Genomic DNA, 23,827 nt, shown 5'->3' with positions numbered 1-23,827 from the left:
GCAAAAGCAGAACTTTCACATGGGTTTATTTCTGTAATCATTGTCAGTTACCAGGAGGCTTATCCCAGCTGGCAAGTCCTCCTTCCTTCTTGTTCAGAAATCTCTAAGGCTACCTATGGCAGTACTCACACAATTCTGCCTAGCAAAGCAATGTTGCTACTACCATCCTACTGTACGTTCTCACTCTGCTCCTTCAGATGCCATATAGCAGCCATGTACTTGGTGATCTCAGTGTTCCGGCTTGGGAAGCACAGTCTGCGATCAGTGCGGTCCACGCTAATCTGTGGAAGAGAATAGGGTCAAAGTGTGAGAAGTGTATCTTTGAGATCAAGACTTCAAGGAATCAGTTGCTGCAGCATGCTGCTGCACGACTATATGATGAATAAGGTAACAATCATAGAACCATAGGGCTGGAAGAGACCTCAGGAGGTCATCTAGTCTAGCCCCCTGCTTCAAGCAGGATCAACCCCAACTAAATCATCCCACCCAGGACCTTCTCAAGCTGGGACTTAAAAACCTCTAGGGATGATGGAAAATCCACCACCTCTCTAGGCAATCCATTCCAATGCTTCACCACCCTCCTGGTGAAGTAGTTTTTCCTAATATCCAGCCTAGTTGTCCCTTTAATCTAACTCTTGCACCCCGCCTTCTGCCCCTCTGCTCTCTGATTTGCTCACCTTGATTATATTTTTCTGATTTGTCAACCTTGATTACTATTTTGGTTCTCTGTGCTTTAAATGTTGAGTCTGTTCTGATATGGCTATGGTCTGAAGAAGTGGGTCTGTCCCACAAAAGCTCATCACCTAATAAATTATTTTGTAGTCTTTAAAGTGCTACTGGACTGCTTTTTTGTTTTGATAGTCTTCTCCTTCTGTAAATTCAGACCATTGCTCCTTGTTCTGCTATCTGACACCAGGGTCTTTGCCCACGAAAGCTTATGCTCCAGAATATCTGTTAGTCTATAAAGTGCCACAGGACTTCTTGTTATTCACTCAAAACAGTTTCTCTCCATCCTCTTTAGAGCTCCCCTTCAGGAAGTTGAAAGCTACTATTAAATCACCCCTCAGTCTTCTCTTCTGTAAACTAAATAAGCCCAAATCCCTCAGCCGCTCCTCATGGGTCATGTGCTTCAGCCCCTTAATCATTTTCATTGCCCTCCGCTGAACCTGCTCTAGCACGTCCACATCCTTTTTATACTGGGGGGGCCCAAAACTGAACATAGTATTCCAGATGTGGCCTCACCAGTGCCGAATAGAGGGGAACAACAACTTCTCTAGACTTGCTTGAAATGCTCCTCCTAATAGACCCTAATATGCCATTAGCCTTCTTGGCTGCAAGGGCACAGTGTTTACACATATCCAGCCTTTCATCCACCATAACCCTTAGGTCCCTTTCCGCTGTACTGCTGCTTAGCCAGTCGGTCCCCAGCCTCTAACAATGCTTGGGATTCTTCCCTCTTAAGCGCAGGACTCTACACTTCTCCTTGTTGAACTGCATCAGATTTCTTTTGGCCCAATTTTGGCCCAAATTATGGTACGCCCACATCTTGAGTACTGCGTGCAGATGTGGTCTCCTCACCTCAAAAAAGATATATTGGCATTAGAAAAGGTTCAGAAAAGGGCAACTAAAATGATTAAGGGTTTGGAACAGGTCCCATATGAGGAGAGGCTAGAGAGACTGGGACTTTTCAGTCTGGAAAAGAGGAGACTGAGGGGCAATATGATAGAGGTATATAAAATCATGAATGGTGTGGAGAAAGTGAATACAGAAAAGTTATTTACTTGTTCCCATACTATAAGAACTAGAGGACACCAAATGAAATTAATGGATAGCAGGTTCAAAACTAACAAAAGAAAGTTTTTCTTCTCACAGCGCACAGTCAACCTTACCAGAGGACGCTGTGAAGGCCAGGACTCTAACAGAGTTTAAAAAAGAGCTCGATAAATATTTGGAGGTTAGGTCCATAGATGGCTATTAGCAAGTGGTAAGGTATGGTGCCTAGCCTTTTGTCGAAGGCGGGAGATAGATGGCAGGAGACAAATCGCTTGATCATTGTCTTCGGTTCACCTCCGCTGGGCCACCAGGCATTGGCTACTGTCGGCAGACAGGATACTGGGCTAGATGGACCTTTGGTCTGACCCAGTATGGCTGTTCTTATGTTCTTAATTCTCCAATTTATCCAGGTCACTCTGGATCCTAGCTCTACCCTCCAACGCATCTACCTCTTCTAGTTTAGTGTTGTCCACAAATTTGCTGAGGTTGCTATCCAGTCCCTCATCTAGGTCATTAATAATGATGTTGAACAACATGTGCCCCAGAACCGAGCCTTGTGGCACTCCGCTTGAAACCAACCTCCATCCAGATAGTGAGCCATTGACTACTATGCATTGGGCCGGACCATCATGCCAGCTTTCTATCCATCTTACAGTCCATGGATCTAATCCATACTTCCTTAACTTACAGACAAGAGTGTTGTGGAAGACTGTATAAAAAGTTTTGTTGAAGTCAAGGTATATCACATCCACTGACTTCCCCATGTCCACAGAGCCAGTTACCTCATCATAGAAGCTAATCAGATTGGTCAGGCATGACTTGCCCTCATATATGAGGCTATTGGGTGATCGCTACTAGGGTAAATGCAATAGATAGGCTTTTTTATACTGGCCTTTGTCCATCATAAGAACATAAGAATGGCCATACTGGGTCAGACCAAAGGTCCATCAAGCCCAGCATCCCATCTGCCGACGGTGGCCAATGCCAGGTGCCCCAGAGAAGGAGAACAGAAGACAATGATCAAGTGATTTATCTCCTGCCATCCATCTCCTGCCCTTGTTATGAAGGCTAGGGCACCATACTTTATCCCTGGCTAATAGCCATTTATGGACCTAACCTGCAAAAATTTATCAAGCTCTTTTTTAAACCCTAATAGAGTCCTGGCCTTCACAGCCTCCTCCGGCAAGGAGTTCCACAGGTTGACTGTGCGCTGTGTGAAGAAAAATTTCCTTTTATTAGTTTTGAACCTACTACCCATCAATTTCATTTGGTGTCCCCTAGTTCTTGTATTATGGGAAAAGGTAAATAATTTTTCTATATTCACTTTCTCCACACCATTTATGATTTTATATACCTCTATCATATCGCCCCTCAATCGCCTTTTTTCCAAACTGAAAAGTCCCAGTCTCTCTAGCCTCTAGATCTTCACTATTGGATTTCTGCAGTACCAAGATGCCCACACAAAAGAAACTTCATTTGTCTTTTTGTAATTGCATGTCTAAAGTGATTATATAAAAATGGTACTGAGAGCTCCTAGGTTTGTCTCTAACTCTAATTGTAGAGGTGCTCAGCTCTAGATCTAATTTTATCCCCCTTGCTGCTATTCCTATAACCTCCATCACTGACCTGAAAGTCAATCTGGGTTTTTTCTAGCTCAGGCATTGTCTCCCAATAACTCATACCCACCTGAGGTACATGATATAATTACCATTTTTGGAGCTAGAACTAGTTAACAATTGTTTGATGCAAGAACGGGGGATCCCTTATACCTTAGCTTTGTTGGTTGCTGGGCTAATGGTTATAAAGCAGTGATGGGCAACCTATAAGCTGAGGGCTGCATGGGGCTCATTGGGGTTCTATATATGGCCCACAAGACATTTTGTTTACTGTTGCCCAAGCAGAGGGTTGCCAGAGTCTCCTGGTTTTATCCTTTTTTTTTTTTTTTTTTTTTTGTCTACAGGCATTGCAAAATTGTTGTGCACTTAAAGTGAGGGCAGATGAAGTGAGGTGTGTGATAATATTCATCATTGTGAGAGCCATATGTTCCCTCTGTGTCAAAGTGGTGTTATGGTTCAATTGGCACACCCCACAAATTCTAGGTATGCGAGTGCAATTAACAAAACTACCCTATCCTGGGAGACCATCTGGGTTATGACAATCTTGCAGCCCACCAAGATGAGGAAGGGTCACTCATGCAACCCACTCACTAGCCTAGGTTGCCCTTCACTGGTATGAAGGATAAAATCATGTCATTAAAGCCATTCGGAAGATGTGAGTTTTGTGGAGTAAACAGGGTTTGTATGTGATTGAAAGTATATTACCAGTCAAATCAGGAGTCAGGAATAAGGTGAGGTGAGTTGCACAGGGATGCAGATGAAAGGTCAGTGCTTCGTGGCAAAGTGGGCAGTGTGCCATGACTTGCTCTATCCAAGAATCTTTGCAGTTAGAAATTGTTTTCTTTGGAGCACTATGCACCTTGTTACCCTTTAGCGATCGCCTCTTTGCAGGTGTTATCCATTTAATAACTAGCTAAGTTTTAAAAGACTAACACCCTCTATACCACTGACTGCATCTCTTTTTTTTTTTCCTCTGATCAGAAGGAAATTAACTTGCAACAGCCCTCTCTGTTCTCTTGAACAAGTAAAATTATATCAGCTCTATGTTCACTCAGCTATTGGCTTCCAAGAAGAAGTTTACCAGAAATCTCCAGGCATTCTTTGTTTTTAAATGAAATCTCAGAAGTGTCTACTGGATCAGTCAGAAATACAGCTACTAATTTGTCAGGCATGTTCCTTTTTTAATAAATCTGTATGTCATTGAATTTACATCTTTTCTCCCCAAGTATTTCCATGTTGATTCCTTATCATAACTCAGAAAATATATTTTGACTGAGATAAATCTGATTAATTAGTAGTTTGTGGATTCTTTCTTCCCACCTACATAAAGCATAGTCATACAACATTTACTTACAAACATTGGTAGCCTTATCTCCCATTTAATGTCATTTTATTAGTATGTATCCTCACTGAATTCCCTCCAATTTTATTAGCATATGATATTGATGCCAGAACTGACTGCAAATATTTTGCATAGGGTTGCAGCAGAGTCTGAGGGAAACTATCAGTTCACCTCTCTATGCAGCAGTGCCTACACAAGCTGGGCCTTAGATGCAGGGTAGTCTGTGGTTGCTCTGGGGCTGGAGAAAAAAATGTGTATGCTCAACAACCACTGCTTGCTCCACAGATTAATTCCTCACTCTCCCTCCCAATGCCTCCTGACCACCACAATCACCGGTTCAGCAGCATGCAGGAGAGCAGGGGCAAGAAAGAAGAAAGGTGAAAGGAGTGGGAAGAGACAGGGCAGAGGAGGACTTTGGGGGAAGTGGTGGACGGGTGAGTCACGCAGGAGTCAAGCATCCCCTGGAACCTCAGGAAGCTGACACCTCTGAGTTGGGCTGTACAACTCCACTCAGTTCTACTAAAAATTAAGGAAAACAAAAAAGCAATCCAGTAGCACTATAAAGACTAACAAAATAATTTATTAGGTGATGAGCTTTCATGGGACAGACCCACTACTTCAGATCATAGTCATACCAGAACAGATTCAATACTTGAGGCACAGAGAACCAAAAATAGTAATCAAGGCTGACAAATCAGAAAAATTATCATCAAGGTAAGCAAATCAGAGAGCAGAGTGGCAGAAGGAGTGGGAGCAAGTCAAGAATTAGATAAAGCAAAGTATGTAAAAGAGCACCTATAATGAGCTAGAAAATGGTCATCCTGGTTCAAACCATGTGTTAATGTGTCAAATTTGAATATCAGAGAGAGTTCAGCAGCCTCTCTTTCCAAACAGCTGTGAAAATTCCTTTCAATTTGCTACTACTAGATTATCAGCTCTTTCCCAGCCACTCCTGTTTCCCAGGCTTCTGAGAATGGGCCGCATCTCCCCTCACTGGCCTGACTTGTTTTTCCTCCTCTCTTGATGTAGACTACTGACAATGGGCTATTTCCACCCTGATTGAAGAGACCTTGTCAGCTCTGGCCCTCCCTTTTACTCCGACCCCACTCTTTAAATACTCCTCTGAAACGCCCCCCCCCCCCCCCGTGCATCTGATGAAGAGGGTCTTTGCCCATGAAAGCTTATGCTCCAAAATATCTGTTAGTTTATAAGGTGCCACAGGACTTCTTGCTCTCGAAGATACACACTAACAAGGCTACCTCTCTGATACTCTGTTCTATTGAATAGTAACAGAGAGTAAGCTGTGCTAGTCTATACACTATCAAAACAAAAAGCAGTCAAGAAGCACTTTAAAGACTAGCGAAATAGTTTATTAGGTGAGCTTTCGTGGGACAGACCCACTTCTTCAGACCATATCCTCCTCTTCAGACCATATCCATTCTGGTCTGGATATGGTCTGAAGAAGTGGGTCTGTCCCACAAAAACTCACCTAATAAACTATTTTGCTAGTCTTTAAAGTGCTACTTGACTGCTTTTTGTTTTGATTCTGTTCTATTGGTTATACTTGTTACAATTCATCTTGTACCACCTTTATTCCTCCGCAGAGAAATGGGTTCAGGAGTTCAAAGAATTACAGTGAGTTGCTGCTTTTTATACTTTAGATCAGGGTGTGGAAACTAGGGGGCATGACCCCCCTGCGGGTGCAAAATGTCAAAAGGGGAGTACAGCAATCGGCTCCCCCACCCCCCATGGGGGCTCTCCTTTGCCTTCTGCCACTTGCCCTGTGCAGCACTTGCTGCCTGCCTCTATGGTCTCTGCTGGCAGAGAGCAGGCTTCATTTCTGGTCCCCTCCCAGTCCCCCACCCCTTGACTCATGCAGCTTCTCTTCTGTCACCTGCCCTGTGGAGCACTCACTACCTGCCTCCCTCCCTGGTCTCTGCTGGCAGAGAGCTAGTTTCATTTCCATTGCATTTTGTAAAATTCTCTGGCGTGGTCAGAAGAAGGCAGGTGATGACAGATCTGGTGACAGATAATATGGGAAAAACTGAAGTACTCAATGCTTTTTTTGCCTCTGTCTTTGTGGACACGGTCAGCTTCCAGACTACTGCACTAGGCAATGGAGTATGGGAAGGAGGTGGGCAGCCCTTGGTTGGGAAGGAACAGATTAAGGGCTATTTATAAAAGCTAGACATACACAGATCCATGGGTTCAGATTTACTGTATCCAAGAGTACAGAGGGAATTGGCAAATGTCATTGCAGAGCCATTGGCTGTTATCTTTGAAGACTCACAGAGATCAGGAGAGGTTCCGGATGACTGGAAAAAGATAAATATAGTGTCCATCTTTAAAAAAGGAATGGAGGATGATCCAGGGAAGTAAAGACTGGACATAGTGCCCATCTTTAAAAAAGGAAAGGAGGATGATCCAGGGAACAATAGACAGTCAGCCTTACCTCAGGCCCTGGAAAAATTATGGAGAGGATCCTCAAGGAATCCATTTTGAAACACTTTGAAGAGGAGAAAGTGATCAAGAATAGTCCACATGGATTCACGAACGGTAAGTCATGCCTGACCAATCTGATTAGCTTCTATGTTGAGGTACCTGGCTCTGTAGACATCGGTAAGTCAACAGATTTGATACCCCTCCACTTGACTTTACAAAGTTTTTGATACAGTCTCCCACAACATTCTTGCTTATAAGTTAAGGAAGTACGGATTGGATACATGGACTGTAAGGTGAATAGAAAACTGGCTAGATGGTCGGGCCCAATGGGTAGCGATCAATGCTCAACGTCTGGTAGGCAGTCAGTTTCAAGTAGTTCCCCAAGGATCAGTTCTAGGGACAGTATTATTCAACATCTTTATTAATGATTGGATGAGGGGATGGGTTGCCCCCTCAGCAAATTTGCGGATGACAGTAAGCTAAGCGGACAGGTAGATATGTTGGAAGGTAAGGCTAGGGTTCAGAGTGACCTAGATAAGTTGGAGGATTGGGACAAAAGTAATCTGATGAGGTTCAACAAGGAGAAGTATAGAGTCCTGCACTTGGGACGGAAGAATCCCACGCATTGTTTCAGGCTGGGGACTGACTGGCTAAGTAGCAATGCAGCGGAAAAGGACCTTGGGATTAGTGGATGAGAGGCTGGATGTGAGTCAACCATGAGCCTTTGTAGCCAAGAAGGCTACTGGCATATTGGCATGCATTAGGCGAAGCACTTTCAGCAGATCTAGAGAAGTTATTTCCCTTCCTTCAGCACTGGTGAGGCCAAATCTGGAGTATTGTGTCCAGTTCTGGGCTCCCCAGTATAGAAGAGATGTGGATGCACTGGAGTGGGTCCAGCAGAGGGCAATGAAAAGTATTAAGGGTCTGGACCACGTGGCCTATGAGGAGAGGCTGAGGGATCTGGGCTTATTTAGTCTGCAGAAGAATGAGGGGTGATTTGATAGCAGCCTTCAACTTCCTGAAGGGGGGCTCTATAGAGGATGGAGAGGCTGTTCTCAGTAGTGACGGATGGCTGAACAAGAAGCAATGGTCTGAAGTTACAGAGGTGGAGGTGTAGTTTGGAGATTAGGAAAAACTACTTCACCAGGAGGGTGGTAAAGCAGTGGAATGCTTTACCTAGAGAGGTGGTGGAATCTCCATCCTTGCAGGTTAAATCCCAGCTTGACATAGTCCTGGCTGGGATGATTTAGTTAGGGTTAATCCTGCTTTAGGCAGGGAGCTGGACTCAACCTCATGAGGTCCCTTCCATCTCTAGGATTCTATGATTCTAAGAAAGCTTAGTCAGCTAGTGATTTGTTTAATGCACATCACTAACAGTGGTGTTTGGTTTTTTTTTTAAATTAGCCTGAAGATGGATAAGTGGCTTTCAATGGCTGGTTAAAATGCTATGATTTCTATGTCTTCATCAAGTGATTATCTACTCTCAGAAATAACAAAGTTACACAAAAGTGTTGAAAATTCCAAAACAACAGAACATACAAATATGAAAACATTCCTCCAGTAGCAAAATAAGAAAATATAAAAAAAGAATATGTCAAACGTGGATTTTTATGGACAGTGGGGAATGAGCAATGATCTCAGTGTGTACTTTGTTTTGATATTTTGGCCAATGACAGTATGAAACTAACAAAACTTGTGCGTCTCTTGATTTCCAGGCCTCCTGAGCACAAAAATAAAGACACTGCTTTTTTTAAATGACATGGAGAATTGCAGAAGGCAAATGTCATAGATAAATATGTAACAGTATTCTCACAGGCTCAGAGGGCATCCTTCAAAGTGGCTCATCTGATTGCAAAGACAATGAAGCCATATAACGGGTGCACAAAGTGTGGGGCTGCCCCCCAGAGCGGGTATGACATTTTGTAAGGGGAGTGCAGCATGATCAGTTCCCCTCTCTCGCCCCCTGGCAGCTTCTGTTGTCTTCCCAGCCTTCTACTTACTTCCCCGTGGCCTCCGCTGCTGCTGTTGTTAAGGGAGCACTGCCCCGCACTTCGCTGCTGGACCAGGAAGAAGGTTCTGAGGCCCTGAGACAAATAGCGGAGGCAGCCAGCGAGTTCCTGGCTTGATGAGGTATCTTCCTGGGGTCTCCCTTTGGGACACCCCCTGGAGTCTCCCAGCACCCACTTCACGAGCATCCCACCCACTTTCTGAGTGCCCCCACCCCTGCATCCCTTCCTGTGGTCCTTCCACAGGTTGTGAGTCCCCCCAGCTAATTGCAGGCTGGTTTCTCTCCCACCTCCTTAGAAGGCTGAGGGTGTGTGTTTGGGGTCTGGCTAAGAGGGAAGGTGCAGGAGCAAGCTGGGGGTGGGTGTTCTGGGCGTGAGTGGGTAGGAGGGTGCAGGAGCAGACTAACGGTGGGTGAAGTGAAATGGGCTGGGTTTGGTAATTTGGATGGGAGGTAAAGTGCAGTAGTGGGTTGTGGGGGGTTCAGAAGAGGGCTGGAGATGAGACGTCTGGGCGGGAGAGAGGGTGCAGGAACAGGCTGGGTATAGGGGAGGGCACTTATCTCCCCACAGCATTGTTTCTGCCTCCTCCCCTAGCATGGGGAACATCAGTAGGGAGATAAGTGCCCTGGAGAGACTTCTTCCAAGCTCCCATACACTGCTCCCACCTCTCTGATTGGCAGGAATTCCAGACAATCAGAGCGCTGGGGGAAGCCTCTCTCCAGGCAGTTCTATGCTGCCTTTGCCCCAGCCAGTGGAGGGAGAGGAGGTAGCAGAGGCATACGCAGCAAGAATGATGGCAAAGCCATTTTCTCCTCTCCCCGCCCCCAGCAAAGCACATGGACCAGATCAGGCCCCAGCTTGCCTGGATCCGGCCCATAAGGCTCAGGGCTCCATACCCCCAATCTGCCATAGGCTGTATGCTGGGAAGGGGAGCCTTGGGGTATGGATCCAGGTAAGCTGTGGAGGTTCCCCACCTCTGCTGTAATGAACCTTGAAACAAGCTGAGTCCAGGATGGTAAAGCTCTGCATCTTTATTTATTAATGAAGCTGTTATAAGTAGAACTATTAGTGACTTTAAAAAGTATCACAGACCCTCAGACCATACATAGAAGTCAGAAGGTCAAATTTTGGTACTTTGCCTCAGAAGGATTGGTGACTCCCACTCTAGATAAAGCCTTTAGGGATCATACTCACCAAGGGAGTTGTGTTCCAGCCAACTTCCTGGTTCTCTGTCTGAGGTTCTGTGTATTTCTTGGTTGGCTCTAGTGCAGCATAGTGAATAAGATTCAGAAACTTGGCTGTTGGATTGGAGGGGAAAAAGTATTGGAAGAGGGGAGTATTTTCAACTATATCGAATAAATAATTTCCCTTATGTCTCACATGTTGAATCTCACTCTGAGGAGCTTATACTCTCAAAGAAAGAGGCAAGAAGCCAACAGTGAAATTAGCTCTGTTTTTGTGCTTCTGTGAATGGCCCTGTGAGAGGTCATGGTATGTGTGTATTAAAGTGCTGGCTGACAGGTTTGTGAGTTAAGAGCTTTTTGATGTAATGTTTTGTGTTCAGCACTTTAATGGAGTGGGCCATTCTGTGAATGACCTGAAAGTCTGTTGAATAGTAACAGAGATATAGCCGTGCTAGTCTGTATACTATCAAAACAAAAAAGCAGTCCAGTAGCCCTTTAAAGATTAACAAAATAATTTATTAGGTGATGAGCTTTTGTGGGACAGACCCACTTCTTCAGATCATAAGCATACCAGAAGAGACTCAATATTTAAGGCACAGTGAAGCAAAAATAGTAATCATGGTTGACAAATCAGAAAAATATTATCAAGGTGAGCAAATCAGAGAGCAAAGGGGTAGAAGTGGTGGGGGAGTCAAGAATTAGATAAAGCAAAGTATGTAAAAGAGCCCCTTTAATGAGTTAGAAAATTGCCATCCCAGTTCAAACCACATGTTAATGTGTCAAATTTGAATATAAAAGAGAGTTCAGCAGCCTCTCTTTCCAAACTGCTGTGAAAATTCCTCTTCAGTAGAACACAAACTTTCAGGTCATTAACAGAATGGCCCACTCCATTAAAGTGCTGGCTGACAGGTTTGTGAATCAGGAGTGTTTTTATGTCTGTTTTGTGCCCATTAACTCTTTGTCTGAGAGAGTTTGAAGTCTGTCCAATATACAAAGCATCTGGGCATTGTTGGCACATGATGGCATATATGATGTTAGTTGAGCAACATGAGAATGTGCCTGTGATTCTGTCAATAACCTGGTTAGGTCCAGTGATGGTATCTCCAGAATAGATATGTTGACAAAGTTGGCAACGGGCCTTGTTGCCAGGAAAAGTTCCAGGACTGGTGTTCCTGTGGTATAGACTGTGGTTGTTGGTGAGAATCCTCATAAGGCTGGGAGGTTGTCTGTAGGAGAGAACAGGCCTGTCACCTAGGGCCTTCTGGAGTGCGGCGTCCTGATTAAGGATAGATTGTAGGTCTTTAATAATGCACTGCAGTGGTTTGAATTGGGGGCTGTTGGGGGCTCTGATCCTACTGACAGAGACCAAAAACTACAAGATCTCTCCAAATATTCATAAACCTGAATTACCCACCAGGAGAAATAAAAAAACAAATCAACAGGGCCAGATGAATACCCAGAGGCCAGCTACTTCAAGATAGGCCCAAAAAAGCCAGTAAGAGAACACCAGTGGTCATTACCTACAGCCCCCAACTCAAGTCAAATCCTAGTGATCAAAATAGACAGGAACATAAACACTGCCAAATTAAATGTGAAAATGTAATAAAAGCCAAAAAAGATTTTGAGGAACACTTAGCCATAAATTCAAAAAACAATAGTAAAATGTTTCTTAAGTATATTAGAAGCAGGAAGCCTGCTAAAAAAGCAGTGGGGTCCCTGAATGATAGAGACATAAAAGGAGCAATCAAGGAAGATAATGCCATTGTGGAAAAACTAAATGATTTCTTTGCTTCAGTCTTCATGGCTGAGGATGTTAGAGAGATTCCCAAATCTGAGCTGTCCTTTATGGGTGACAAACCTGAGGAACTGTCCCAGATTGAAGTGTCATTAGAGGATGTTTTGGAACTAATTGATAAGCTAAACAGTCACAAGTCTCCGGGACCGGATGGTATTCACTCAAGGGTTCTGAAAGAACTCAAATGTGAAATTGTGGAACTGTTAACAGTGGTTTGTAACCTATCCTTTAACTCAGCTTCGGTACCCAATGATTGGAAGACAGCTAATATAACACCAATATTTAAAAAGGGCCTAAAGGAGACCCTAGCAATTACAGACCGGTAAGTCTAACGTCAGTACCGGGCAAATTAATAGAAACGATAGTAAAGAATAAAATTGTCAGACACATAGAAGAACATGATTTGTTGAGCAAAAGTAAACATGGTTTCTGTAAAGGGAAGTCGTGTCTTACTAATCTATTAGAGTTCTTTGAAGGGGTTAACAAGCATGCAGACGGGGGGATCCAGTAGACATATATACTTAGATTTCCTGAAAGCCTTTGACAAGGTTGCTCACCAAAGGCTCTTATGTAAATTAGGTGGTCATGGGATAGGAGGAAAGATCCTTTCATGGTTTGGGAACTGGTTAAAAGACAGGAAACAAAAGGTAGGAATAAATGGTAAATTTGCACAATGGAAGGGGGTAACTAGTGGCGTTCCCCAAGGGTCAGTCCTGGGACCAATCTTGTTCAACTTATTCGTCAATGATCTAGAGAAAGGGGTAAGCAGTGAGGTGGCAAAGTTTGCAGATGACACCAAACTGCTCAGGATAGTCAAAACCAAAGCAGACTGTGAAGAACTTCAAAAAGATCTCAGCAACCTGAGTGACTAGGCAGCAAAATGGCAAATTAAATTTAATGTGGGTAAGTGTAAGGTAATGCACATTGGCAAAAATAACCCCAATTATACATAGAATATGATGGGGGCAAATTTAGCTACAACAGATCAGGAAGGGGATCTTGGAATTATAGTGGATAGTTCTCTGAAAACATCCAAGCAGTGTGCAGCGGCAGTCACTAAAGCAAATAGGATGTTAGGAATAATTTAAAAAGGGATAGAAAATAAGACAAAGAATATCTTACTTCCCCTGCATAAAGCTATGGTATGCCCACATCTCGAGTACTGCGTGCAGATGTGGTCTCCTCACCTCAAAAAAGATATATTGGCGTTAGAAAAGGTTCAGAAAAGGACAACTAAAATGATTAAGGGTTTGGAGACTGGGACTTTTCAGTCTAGAAAAGAGGAGACTGAGGGGCGATATGATAGAGGTATATAAAATCATGAATGGTGTGGAGAAAGTGAATACAGAAAAGTTATTTACTTGTTCTCATAATATAAGAACTAGAGGACACCAAATGAAATTAATGGGTAGCAGGTTCAAAACTAATAAAAGAAAGTTTTTCTTCACACAGCGCACAGTCAACCTGTGGAACTCCTTACCAGAGGACGCTGTGAAGGCCAGGACTCTAACAGAGTTTAAAAAAGAGTTTGATAAATATTTGGAGGTTAGGTCCATAGACGGCTATTAGCAAGGGGTAAGGTATGGTGACTAGCCTTTTGTTGAAGGTGGGAGATGGATGGCAGGAGACAAATCACTTGATCATTGTCTTCAGTTCACCTCCTCTGGGGCACCTGGATTTGGCTACTGTCGGCAGACAGGATACTGGGCTAGATGGACCTTTGGTCTGACCCAGTATGGCCGTTCTTATGTTCTAAACAACTGCAATGCGTTATTAAAGACATACAACTATTTTACTGAAATGTTTTACTGAAGAGGACTTTTCACAGCAGTTTGGAAAGAGGCTGCTGAACTCTCTTTTCTTCTTCGAGTGTCCCCGTGGGTGCTCCACATTAGGTGTCGGGCTCGCCCGGCGCCGCAGATCGGATCTTCCAAGCAGTTTCTGCCGGACCGCGCATGCGCCAGTGCGCGCCACTCCCCCGCGCGCTCCCGGCCACGTGCGCGATCCGGTCCCCGCCAGTTCCTCTTAACCGCCGTCGGCTGCAGACGGAATCCGAACTAGGCTAAGGCCAAGCAGCGTATTCAATGGCTTTAACTGTTTTTTCTTTAAAGTTTTTCAAGTACTTAGGCTACTGCAAGTTAGCCGGTTGTTATTTTTCAAAAAAAAAAAACAAAAAAACCAACAACAAACAAACTACAAGCAGGACAGCTTCAATCCAGTCCCAGTAACAAGCGCCGGAGGCCAGGAGCATAGGGCCATCAGCCCTCCTCCTGCAGCAGGCCATCAGAAGGGGAAAATAGCACAGAGAAGGTGCTAAGTACCCGTTTAACAACTGAAAGACTCACCAACAATGTCCTCTTCAGGATTTAAAAAATGTGAGTCCTGCCAAGAGGTGCTGCCAGCGTCTGATGGGCACAGTCTATGCATAAGGTGCCTTGGGGAGTCCCATGTTGCACAGAAATGCTCCTTCTGTTCTAAATTAACAGCCAGAGCAAGGAGAGACAGGGAGATGCGGCTTGAAATGCTGCTTTTCGACAAGGCCCTCCAGCCAGACGTGCCGGAGCGGCCGCAGCAGGAGGGACCCTCCGGGGCCCATAAAAGGAAAGCTGCCTCCCTCACCCCATCAGCGCAAAAACGGAGGAAAGTCTCCCGAGCCCGATCCCTGCCGGCAACAATAGCGAGCGGGACGGGAGGAGCGAGCAGCCCCCAGCCGCAGCAACAGCTGATCAGCGGCGGCACGGAGAGCCACGTGGAAGTGGCTCAGCCTCCCATAATCAGCCAGCCGCCCCGCACCGCAGGCAGGGCGGCGGCTAAACAAGCGCCGGTACCGGCGGCACCGCAGGCAGCGGCACCGACCCCCGGGGAACCGGCGGTGCAGAGCGCGCAGGCATGCAGCCTGCAGGCACCGGAGGACACCGCACGTGCGGCACCGCCCTTGAGCGTGCCGAGCTCGGTGCGGACGGGGCCGGGCTCCCCTGTACATCAGGGGGCGGAGTTACCTCCTCAAGGGAGGGGGAAGGCTGCACACAAGAGGAGGCATTGCAGCCCCTCTCCGCACAGGGCTGTGGAGTTGCTTTCTCACAGCCCTCCGCTTATGTTGCAGACTCCAACCAGAAGGCAGGGGTCCCCCCTAGCCTACCCGGAGCCCCCTTCTCCATTTTTTTTTGCAACCAGCCTCACCCTGGCTGGGACCACCTTCACCCTTCCTGGGGTTTGAACCGCTGGACTATTATGCAAAATCGCTCTCTCCAGCCCTCCCCCAGACGCAGAGGGTATGCACCAAGGGAGTGGTCTAGGTCACCTTCCCAAGAACAGTGCCTATACTGCCATGGTCGCCCCTACCATGCGGGGCATAGACACCATCGGCTGTCTACTAGGGAAAGATCCCCACAAACGATCTCGTACCCCCGAGGGCAATTGCGACCGGGGACAGAGACTCAAGCATCTCAGGGGGGACTGGTTATGGAACCCCGAGATTTTCCCTCGCAAACCTCTAGTAAGAGGGTGTACCATCACCAGCAGGAACCGGAAGGGTCCAGAGAGACGTACCCCAGCGGTTCCTCGCTCTCCTCCCCGGATGAGGCTACGGCCCCGGGGGACGTCCATCCTCCAGACGATCTCAAACAGTTCCAAGAGCTGTTTTACGAGGGTGGCCTTCACGCAAGGCATCCAGACAGCTAAGGTGCAAGAGAAACACCATAAGCGCCTCAAAAATCTGAGACCTCCGGCCTCCTCCAAAATAGCAATGCCGCTTGATGACGCAATCTTGGAGTCTGCCACTATGATATGGCAGACTCCTGCGACTATTCCGCCTGTCCACAAGAGAGCGGGAAAAAAAAAACAAAAAAACAAACAAACTTTGTGCCAACAAAGGGCACGGAGTTCCTGTTCAGCCACCCACAACCAAATTCCTTGGTGGTGGAGTCGTCGCAATGTGGGGGAACAGACAAACATGCCAAAAAGCTAGAGCTGTTGGGCAGAAAGGTCTACTCCTCCTCCACTCTACTGTTGCGAATGGCAAATTACTCAGCGCATCTAGCGAACCATAATTTCGACAACCACATTAGGTTAACCTCCCTCATGGACTCGCTTCCAGAGGGCAAGAAACCAGTGCTCAAGGCCATCATGCAAGAAGGCTACGCGGCCTCGAGGACGGGAGTTCAGATCGCCCTGGATGTTGCGGACACAGCAGCACGCTCCACAGCTACGGCAGTGGTGATGCTAAGGGAGTCCTGGCTCCAGACTCCGGGTATACCGAGGGCCTGCAGACAGAGATAGTCAATCTTCCCTTCGACTCGCAGAAGCTGTTTGCTGAATTAACTGACTCGGTCCTTCATTCCAGTCCTCGGGGCAGGGCCAAAGGCCACAAGTTTGACACACAGATCTAGGGCTGCGCCATCACTACCATCGCAAGGTCATCTGAAGCGGTTATTCCACCATCGCCTCCGACCATTCTATAACCAGTGGCAAAGGATCACCACAGACAAATGGGTGCTGGAGATCATAGCCACGGGGTACGCCATCCCCTTCCAGTCGCTCCCACCGCCATGACCTCCACCCAGGCCCCACCTCCAGGAGGCCTCCCACGTAGCGAGGCTCAAGCAGGAGGTAGACCATCTCATGCTCATAAGGGCAGTGGAAAGAGTGCCGGAGCAACTGCAAGGGAGAGGGTTCTACTCGAGGTACTTCCTCACAGGGAAAAAGACAGGAGGCGGGAGGTCCATCTTAGATTTTCAAGGCCTCAACCGGTACCTGCGCAAGCAACGCTTTCGGATGATCACAATCGCCTCCATCCTTACGGCACTGGACGATGGAGATTGGTTCGCAGCCCTCGACTTATAAGACGCGTATTTTCACATAACTATTCATCCGGCTCACCTACGATTCCTCTGGTTTTTCATGGTAGGCAATGAACATTTTCAATACAAGGTCCTACCGTTTGGCCTCTCCTCGGCCCCCAGAGTCTTCACCAAGCCCTTGGCAGTGGTGTCAGCCTACCTGCACAGACAGGGGGTATTTATATTCCAGTATCCGGATGACTGCCTACTCAAGGGGGCCTCGAAGGAGGAGGTACTACGCATAATATGCGTCACAGCAGGCACGTTCTCTTCGCTCGGCCTGCTTATCAATCTGACAAAATCAAAGATAGACCCCACACAGGACATAGAGTTCGTAGGGGCACGCATAAATTCTATTACAGCGAGGGTGTATCTCCCAGAGACTCGCTTTCGGGCTGTCGGCTCCCTCGTGCAAGTCTTCACCTTCAGCCCTACGGTGCCGGTTCTGACGTGCTTACAGCTGCTGGGCCACATGGCAACAGCGACGTTCGTAGAACAGAACGCCAGGTTACACATGCGCAGCATGCAGCACTGGCTGGCGAGCGTATACAACCCGGCAGCACACACTGTTCACAGGGTGGCGTCGCCCGCAACAGAGGTGCGCAAATCCCTGCAATGGTGGGTAAACCCCGAGAACCTGCTAACAGGGGTACCCTTCCACCAACCACACATATTGGTTTTTCTTACTACAGATGCCTCCCTCATAGGGTGGGGAGCACACATGGGCGAAGAGGTAACGCAAGGGCTGTGGTCCTCCACGGAGCAGTCACTGCACACAAATATACTGGAGCTCAGAGCAGTGTTCAACGCCTGCAGACACTTTTCGAGACCATATAAAAGGCAAAGTAGTCGGGATCAGTATAGACAATACCTCCACCATGTTTTATATAAATCGGCAAGGAGGAGCTCGGTCCCGTGCCTTATGTGCAGAAGCAGTCCGGTCGTGAAACTGCTGCATCGCCAACAATATAACCTTGAAAGCCTCGTACCTCCCAGGTGCTCACAATGTGAAGGCAGACCAGCTGAGCAGGCGTTTCGCACTCACGCACGAGTGGCAGATCCGTCCCGATCTGCTGCAACCGATTTTTCATGCATGGGGTTTTTCCCCAGATAGACCTGTTTGCTACTCAGCACAACAAGAAGTGCCCACGATTCTGCTCCAGGGCAGGACTGGGACGGGGGGTCCCTGAGGGACGCCTTCGCGATCTCATGGAGGGGCCCCCTGCTTTACACTTTCCCTCCCACAGTGCTCATCCACAAAGTGTTGCAGAAAGCCAGGAGGGAAGGAGCCTGAATGATCCCGATAGTCCCAACGTGGGATCGACAGCAATGGTTCCCCCTACTCCTGCGCATGTCGGACCGGCCACCGATGCCCCTTCCGGTGGCGCCGGATCTGCTCACGCAAGCCCAGGGATCCATAGTGCATCCGCACCCCCAAGGCCTGCGACTACAAACGTGGTCAATCCATGGCTCAGCTCCCTAGAGAGCACATGTACGGAGGAAGTGCAGCAAGTCCTAGAAAGTAGCAGGAGGACTTCCACCAGGAAGACCTACAAGCAGAAATGGACTCGCTTTACGGCATGGTGTTCTACCAAACAGCTAGCCCCCCTTTCGGTGCCTATGGCTGTGATATTAGAGTATTTACTGGACCTCAAGAGAGGAGGACTCTCGCTATCCTCGTTTAAGGTCCACCTTGCCGCCTTTTTGGCGTTCAGACACGGAGAGACAGGGCACACGGTGTTCGCCCATCCCATGGTTACCAGGTTCCTTAAAGGGCTGGTAAACCTATACCCCCCCTCGGAAACCGCTTCCACCTTCGTGGAACTTGGACCTGGTGCTTAATGCGAAAAGGGAACCACCGTTCGAGCCTTTGGCCACGGTTTCCCTCTGCCTCCTTATGATAAAGACGACCTTTCTTCTCGCAATCGCGTCAGCTCGCAGGGTGAGCGAGCTTGCGGCAGTTATGGCAACGCCACCCTGCGCTGTTTTTTCCAAGGAGGCGGTAACCATACGGCTGCATCCAGCCTTTGTTCCTAAAGTTCTTTCTGAGTTTCATACTAACGAACCTATTGTTTACCCTCGTTTTATCCAAAGCCTCATAACTCTAACAAAGAGGCGTGCCTACACCTCCTGGACGTGAGGAGGCGCTAGCTTTCTATATAGACAGGACCAAGTCCTTCCAGAGAACGGATAGACTCCTAGTTTCTATCGCTCCCAAATCAAAAGGAGAATGTCTCTCTTCGCAGAGAATCTCAAAGCACATCGTATCTTGCATAAAAATGTGCTACAAACTCAAAAAGACTCCTTTCCTGGCCATGCCCAGGGCTCATTCCACTAGGGCGGTGGCAGCATCAACAGCCCTTTTTCAAGGGCGTTGCGCTAAAAGACATTTGCAGAGTGGCGACCTGGTCATCCTGTGACACCTTCGCCAAACATTACACCCTTCACAGGGTATTCCAAGAGGATACCCGTCTCTCAACAGCGGTCCTCTCGGGGACAAGCTGCACATAATCCGATTACCCACCTCCTATCTTGGGTTACTGCTGGGTAGTCACCTAATGTGGAGCACCCACGGGGACACTCGAAGAAGAAAGAAAGGTTACTCACCGTAGTAACGGTGGTTCTTCGAGATGTGTCCCCGTGGGTGCTCCACTACCCGCCCATCCTCCCCGCTCCGGATCTGTGTTTAGTGTTTTGCAGGAGCATCCGAGGCGGTTGGTCAAGGAACTGGCAGGGACCGGATCGCGCACGTGGCTGGGAGCACGCGGGGGAGTGGCGCGCACCGGCGCATGCGCAGTCCGGCAGAAACTGCTTGGAAGATCTGATCTGCGGCGCCGGGCGAGCCCGACACCTAATGTGGAGCACCCACGGGGACACATCTCGAAGAACCACCGTTACTACGGTGAGTAACCTTTCTTTATATTCAAATTTGACATATTAACACATGGTTTGAACTGGGATGGCAATTTTCTAGCTCATTATAGGGGCTCTTTTACATGCTTTGCTGTATCTAATTCTTGATTTCCCCCCCCACCTTCTGCCCCTCTGCTCTCTGATTTGCTCACCTTGATAATATTTTTCTGATTTGTCAGTCTTGATTACTATTTTTGGTTCTCTGTGCCTTAGATATTGAGTCTGTGGCTATGATCTGGAGAAGTGGGTCTGTCCCACGAAAGCTCATCACCTAATAAATTATTTTGTTAGTCTTTAAAGTGCTACTGGACTGCTTTTTTGTACTGAAAATCTGTGTTTTACTGAAAAGGAACTTTAAGAATCGATGGCAAAGAAAGAGAGCCGAGCTCTCTTTTCTATTCAAATTCAATACATGAACATGTGGTTTGAGCCGGGACATCAGTTACCTGGGTCATTATATGGACTCTTTTACGTGCTTTGTTTTATCTGACTCTTGACTTCCCCCTCTCCTACCGCCCCTCTGCTCTTCTGATTTGCGCACCTTGATTACATTTTTCTGATTTGTCAATCTCGATAACTATTTTTGGTTCTCTGTCCCTTAAATACTGTTCTGGTATAGCTATAGTCTGAAGAAGTGGGTCTATCCCACAAAAGCCCACCACCTAATAAATCAATTTGTTAGTCTTTAAAGTGCTACTGCACTGCTTTCTTGTTTTGATAGTACATAGATTAACATGGCTAACTCTCTGTTGTTATTCCTTTCTAGACAGTCGCTTCCCATTCTGTATGTGTAAAACTGATTGTTCCTTCTTAAGTGGAGTAATTTTGCATTTGTCTGTATTAAACTTCAACTTCACCCTAACTGGGTCTCCCTTTAAAAAAAAAATCAACACAGGTCACCTACTCAAAACATTCCCCATTCTTAGGTCCAATTTATTCTATCCAGAAAAGTCTTTCAAAAGCAAACTCAAACTTTCAGCTTTCATCCCTGTTTCAGCTGGGCCCAGTCCCTTTTCCTCTCTTTAATAACTAAATTTCTTTCATTCCAGTCCCAAGCTAGGCATAGCCTCTCCTCTCTGAGTGTCCTCCTGCTTTCCCAGCAATTCGTGCCTAAAAACTGGCCTTCACCCTGCTAACTCAAGGACCTGTGGTACCTCCTTAGTTTCTGAAATTCACACTTCTCAAAGGCAGCACTATGTGGAAAAAATAAAGGAAACAGTAACAGGTAATTTCATGTCTGCTAGGCCCTTAACAGCAGGGAAGTGCATCAGAAAGTCCATCAAGACATCACTAACTCCTTAGACCAGGCATGTCCAGCCCGCAGGCTGCATGCGGCCCTGGACAGCTAGTAATGCAGCCCCACAAGATCATAAACTTTTAACATTATTATGTGATTTATGTACATTAAGTATATTATATATTTTATATGCGGCCCAAGAGAATTCCTCTTCACTCAGTGTGGCCCAGGGAAGCCAAAAGGTTGGACACCCATGCCTTAGACAGAAAACACAGATGCTCTAAATTTTGGGAGGGCAAAGTATTCAAAGACCCACACTTTCAGAGCCATTATACTGCTTAGATAATAAATTTGTTCTGAGGCCTGGGTCATAACTCTGTCCATCCCTGCCTCCCTAAGGTACTAACAGGTTGTCCAGCATTATCATTTCCAATCAGTCCAGCTGGAGAAAATAAGACCTGTTATTACCATAGGTATACTCTTAGTCTGTGTAAAGCTATCACCTTGTATTTTCAGTTTCTAATCTTTTACAGGAGTGTTTTTTAAATTGTACAATAAAGTTCAATTTTTAAAAAACGCTTTATTTTACAATATGAAAATGATTTCTAATCTATCTGATAAATTATTTCCTTATCTAGTTATGTCAGCAGTTTTTCGTAGGCTTCTTACCATCAGCAGGCTCTTCTATGTTATCATGCCAAGACATTGGTTTCCTGGTGATCGTGTGAACTGGCAAGAAATGTGATAATGCAGGTAAGTTGCTATTGTGAAATCAATGTTACAGGCAATTTCAGGTGAAACACATGTTTTATGGAAAGGGCTCCATCTAGCTCCCCCAGACTATGTTCTGACACATCACTTAGGCTGTTAAGCAAAAGAAAAGACTATGGCAAGGATGGGCAATAATTTTGATGGGGGGTCCCCACCAAATTTTGGTAAATCATCAATGGACACACTTTTCTGTGGAGAGGGTGTGGAGTTTGGGATGGAACTTGGGTACAGAAGAGAGCTTCAGGTAGGGGACTGGGGTGAAGGAAAGGGTGTGGGATTTTAGAGTTTAGGAGAAGGAGGGGGTTATGAACTGGTGCAGGGCCTGGGACTGGGTATGGGTGCAGGAGAGGCTTCTGGCCTGGGGGAGGGATGTAGGAGTAGGTGTAGGTTCAGAGAGGGAGTTGTGATCTGGAATTGGGGGAAGGGGAGAGTGCAGATGGTTTGAGTGGTGACTAGTTTTCCCTCTAATTTTTCCCTGGGCAGAATAAATTTTATGTACACCAAGGCATGTGCAGATGTGCATCACCAATAGAAACATGCTCTGCCAATGAGGTGGGCAGCACCTGAATCCCTCCTGGGTGGCTGCCCAAGCACTCAGCTTAAAGGAAAACTGAGGAAAGGGATTGGAGTGCAAACATGGCTACAAAATAAGATTCTGGCCTGAGGGAAGTGTGTAAGAGGGGGTGAAGGGTCTGGGAAGGAGTTGGACTGCAGGAGAAGATACAGTGCCAGAGAGGCACAGGGAGCAGCACTGCTGCAGGCTGGATTAAATGGCTTGGCAGATCGGATCCAGCATTGAGTCTATATCTTGCCCACCCCTTGTGTAGATGGTGCTTGGTCCTGCCATGAGTGCAGGGGACTGGACTCACCTCTTGAGATTCCTTCCTGTTCTACAATTTTGTCTAGAACTTCCACCCCATCTTGCTCCCATGTTGTGACCCAGGCCACCATACCTTCTTTTTGATCTGCCCCCAAATACCACAATCTAAATGGCTATTTGGGCTGCCTCACCCACACCATCTGGTCATATCCCTGTGTCTCCGTTTAAGTGATGGTGACTGTGGACAAAGTACTGTCTCACCACAAGAGAGCAGGCTTGTAGAGTCAGCCCTACATTCCACTCTGTCATGGCCCTGCCTACTCCTTACCTCCTCTCCCCTACTTCGCAAAGGGGATTTATACACTCCCAGTCATGTTTTATTTGAGGGGGTAGGCCCTAGGGATTATCCTTAATCCTTATCCCTAAATGGCTGAGACCCCTTACAATCAACCACTGAGGACATGGAGGCACAGGGCTGTTTCAGCTTCATGAGGCCCATCCCGGGTTGAGGCAGTCCAACACAACTGAAGCAGTTGGAGGGGGAATGGGAGTGCTCTCCAGCCCCTATTTAATCGGTTAATTGGTTATCTAATTAAACAGAATTTTACATCCCCAGTCGGCTCCTTTTTCTCCTGCCCCATTTGAGGGCTTGGTGCCCTTGTCTCCAAGCTCCTGTTCTGCCCTGTTTAAGGGGGTAAGCCCTCCGTCTCCCCTCCTCACCCGATGTCGGGGGTCACCTTTTCCCTCTCCTTTCCCTGCCCAGTCTCGCCCCATTGGAGTGGCGGTGGTCTTGCCCAGTTTGAGGTGTCGGCTCCCCTCTCCCCGCCTCACCCCGTTTCAGGGGGTTCACCCCGTACTCTGTGTGCAGCTTCTGGCACCGCAGCTCCTTCCGGACGGTCTCACAAAATATCTGGTTCTGATGCACCAGGTCGGGCGGCTCCTTGTCGCGCCCCTGCGTCGCCATGACAGCCTTGCTCGCTGATTGTCGGTGGCTACGCTTGCGTCATTCCGCTTCCTAGCAGCGGCGGTTCTGTCGATTCCTGCCCTCGGATTCGCTGTGGTTCGCTCCAAGCGCCCTGATCAGTTAACC

General features: G+C 47.0%; 1 protein-coding gene across 2 annotated transcripts; it reads right to left on the bottom strand.

Annotated features, from left to right (window-relative positions):
* Positions 1 to 9: 9 nt before the first annotated feature.
* CFAP144 (cilia and flagella associated protein 144) lies at positions 10 to 23,743 on the bottom strand. 2 transcript variants are annotated; one of them, XM_075003176.1, is made up of 4 exons: positions 23,569 to 23,743; positions 21,816 to 21,875; positions 10,374 to 10,477; positions 10 to 281 (listed from the first exon to the last, which is right to left on the bottom strand). In XM_075003176.1, the coding sequence occupies exons 1-4, from the start codon at positions 23,699 to 23,701 to the stop codon at positions 168 to 170; spliced, it is 411 nt and encodes a 136-aa protein (XP_074859277.1). In that variant the 5' UTR covers positions 23,702 to 23,743; the 3' UTR covers positions 10 to 167. The 2 variants fall into 2 exon arrangements, with proteins under 2 accessions (XP_074859277.1, XP_074859278.1); XM_075003177.1 differs by having other exon boundaries at positions 10,374 to 10,441.
* Between the last annotated feature and the right edge of the window lie 84 nt (positions 23,744 to 23,827).

Source organism: Carettochelys insculpta, chromosome 9, assembly GCF_033958435.1.
Source record: "Carettochelys insculpta isolate YL-2023 chromosome 9, ASM3395843v1, whole genome shotgun sequence".
Lineage (NCBI taxonomy): Eukaryota > Metazoa > Chordata > Testudines > Carettochelyidae > Carettochelys > Carettochelys insculpta.
Note: the sequence above shows the minus strand (reverse complement) of the source record. Positions and strands in the feature narration are given on the sequence as shown.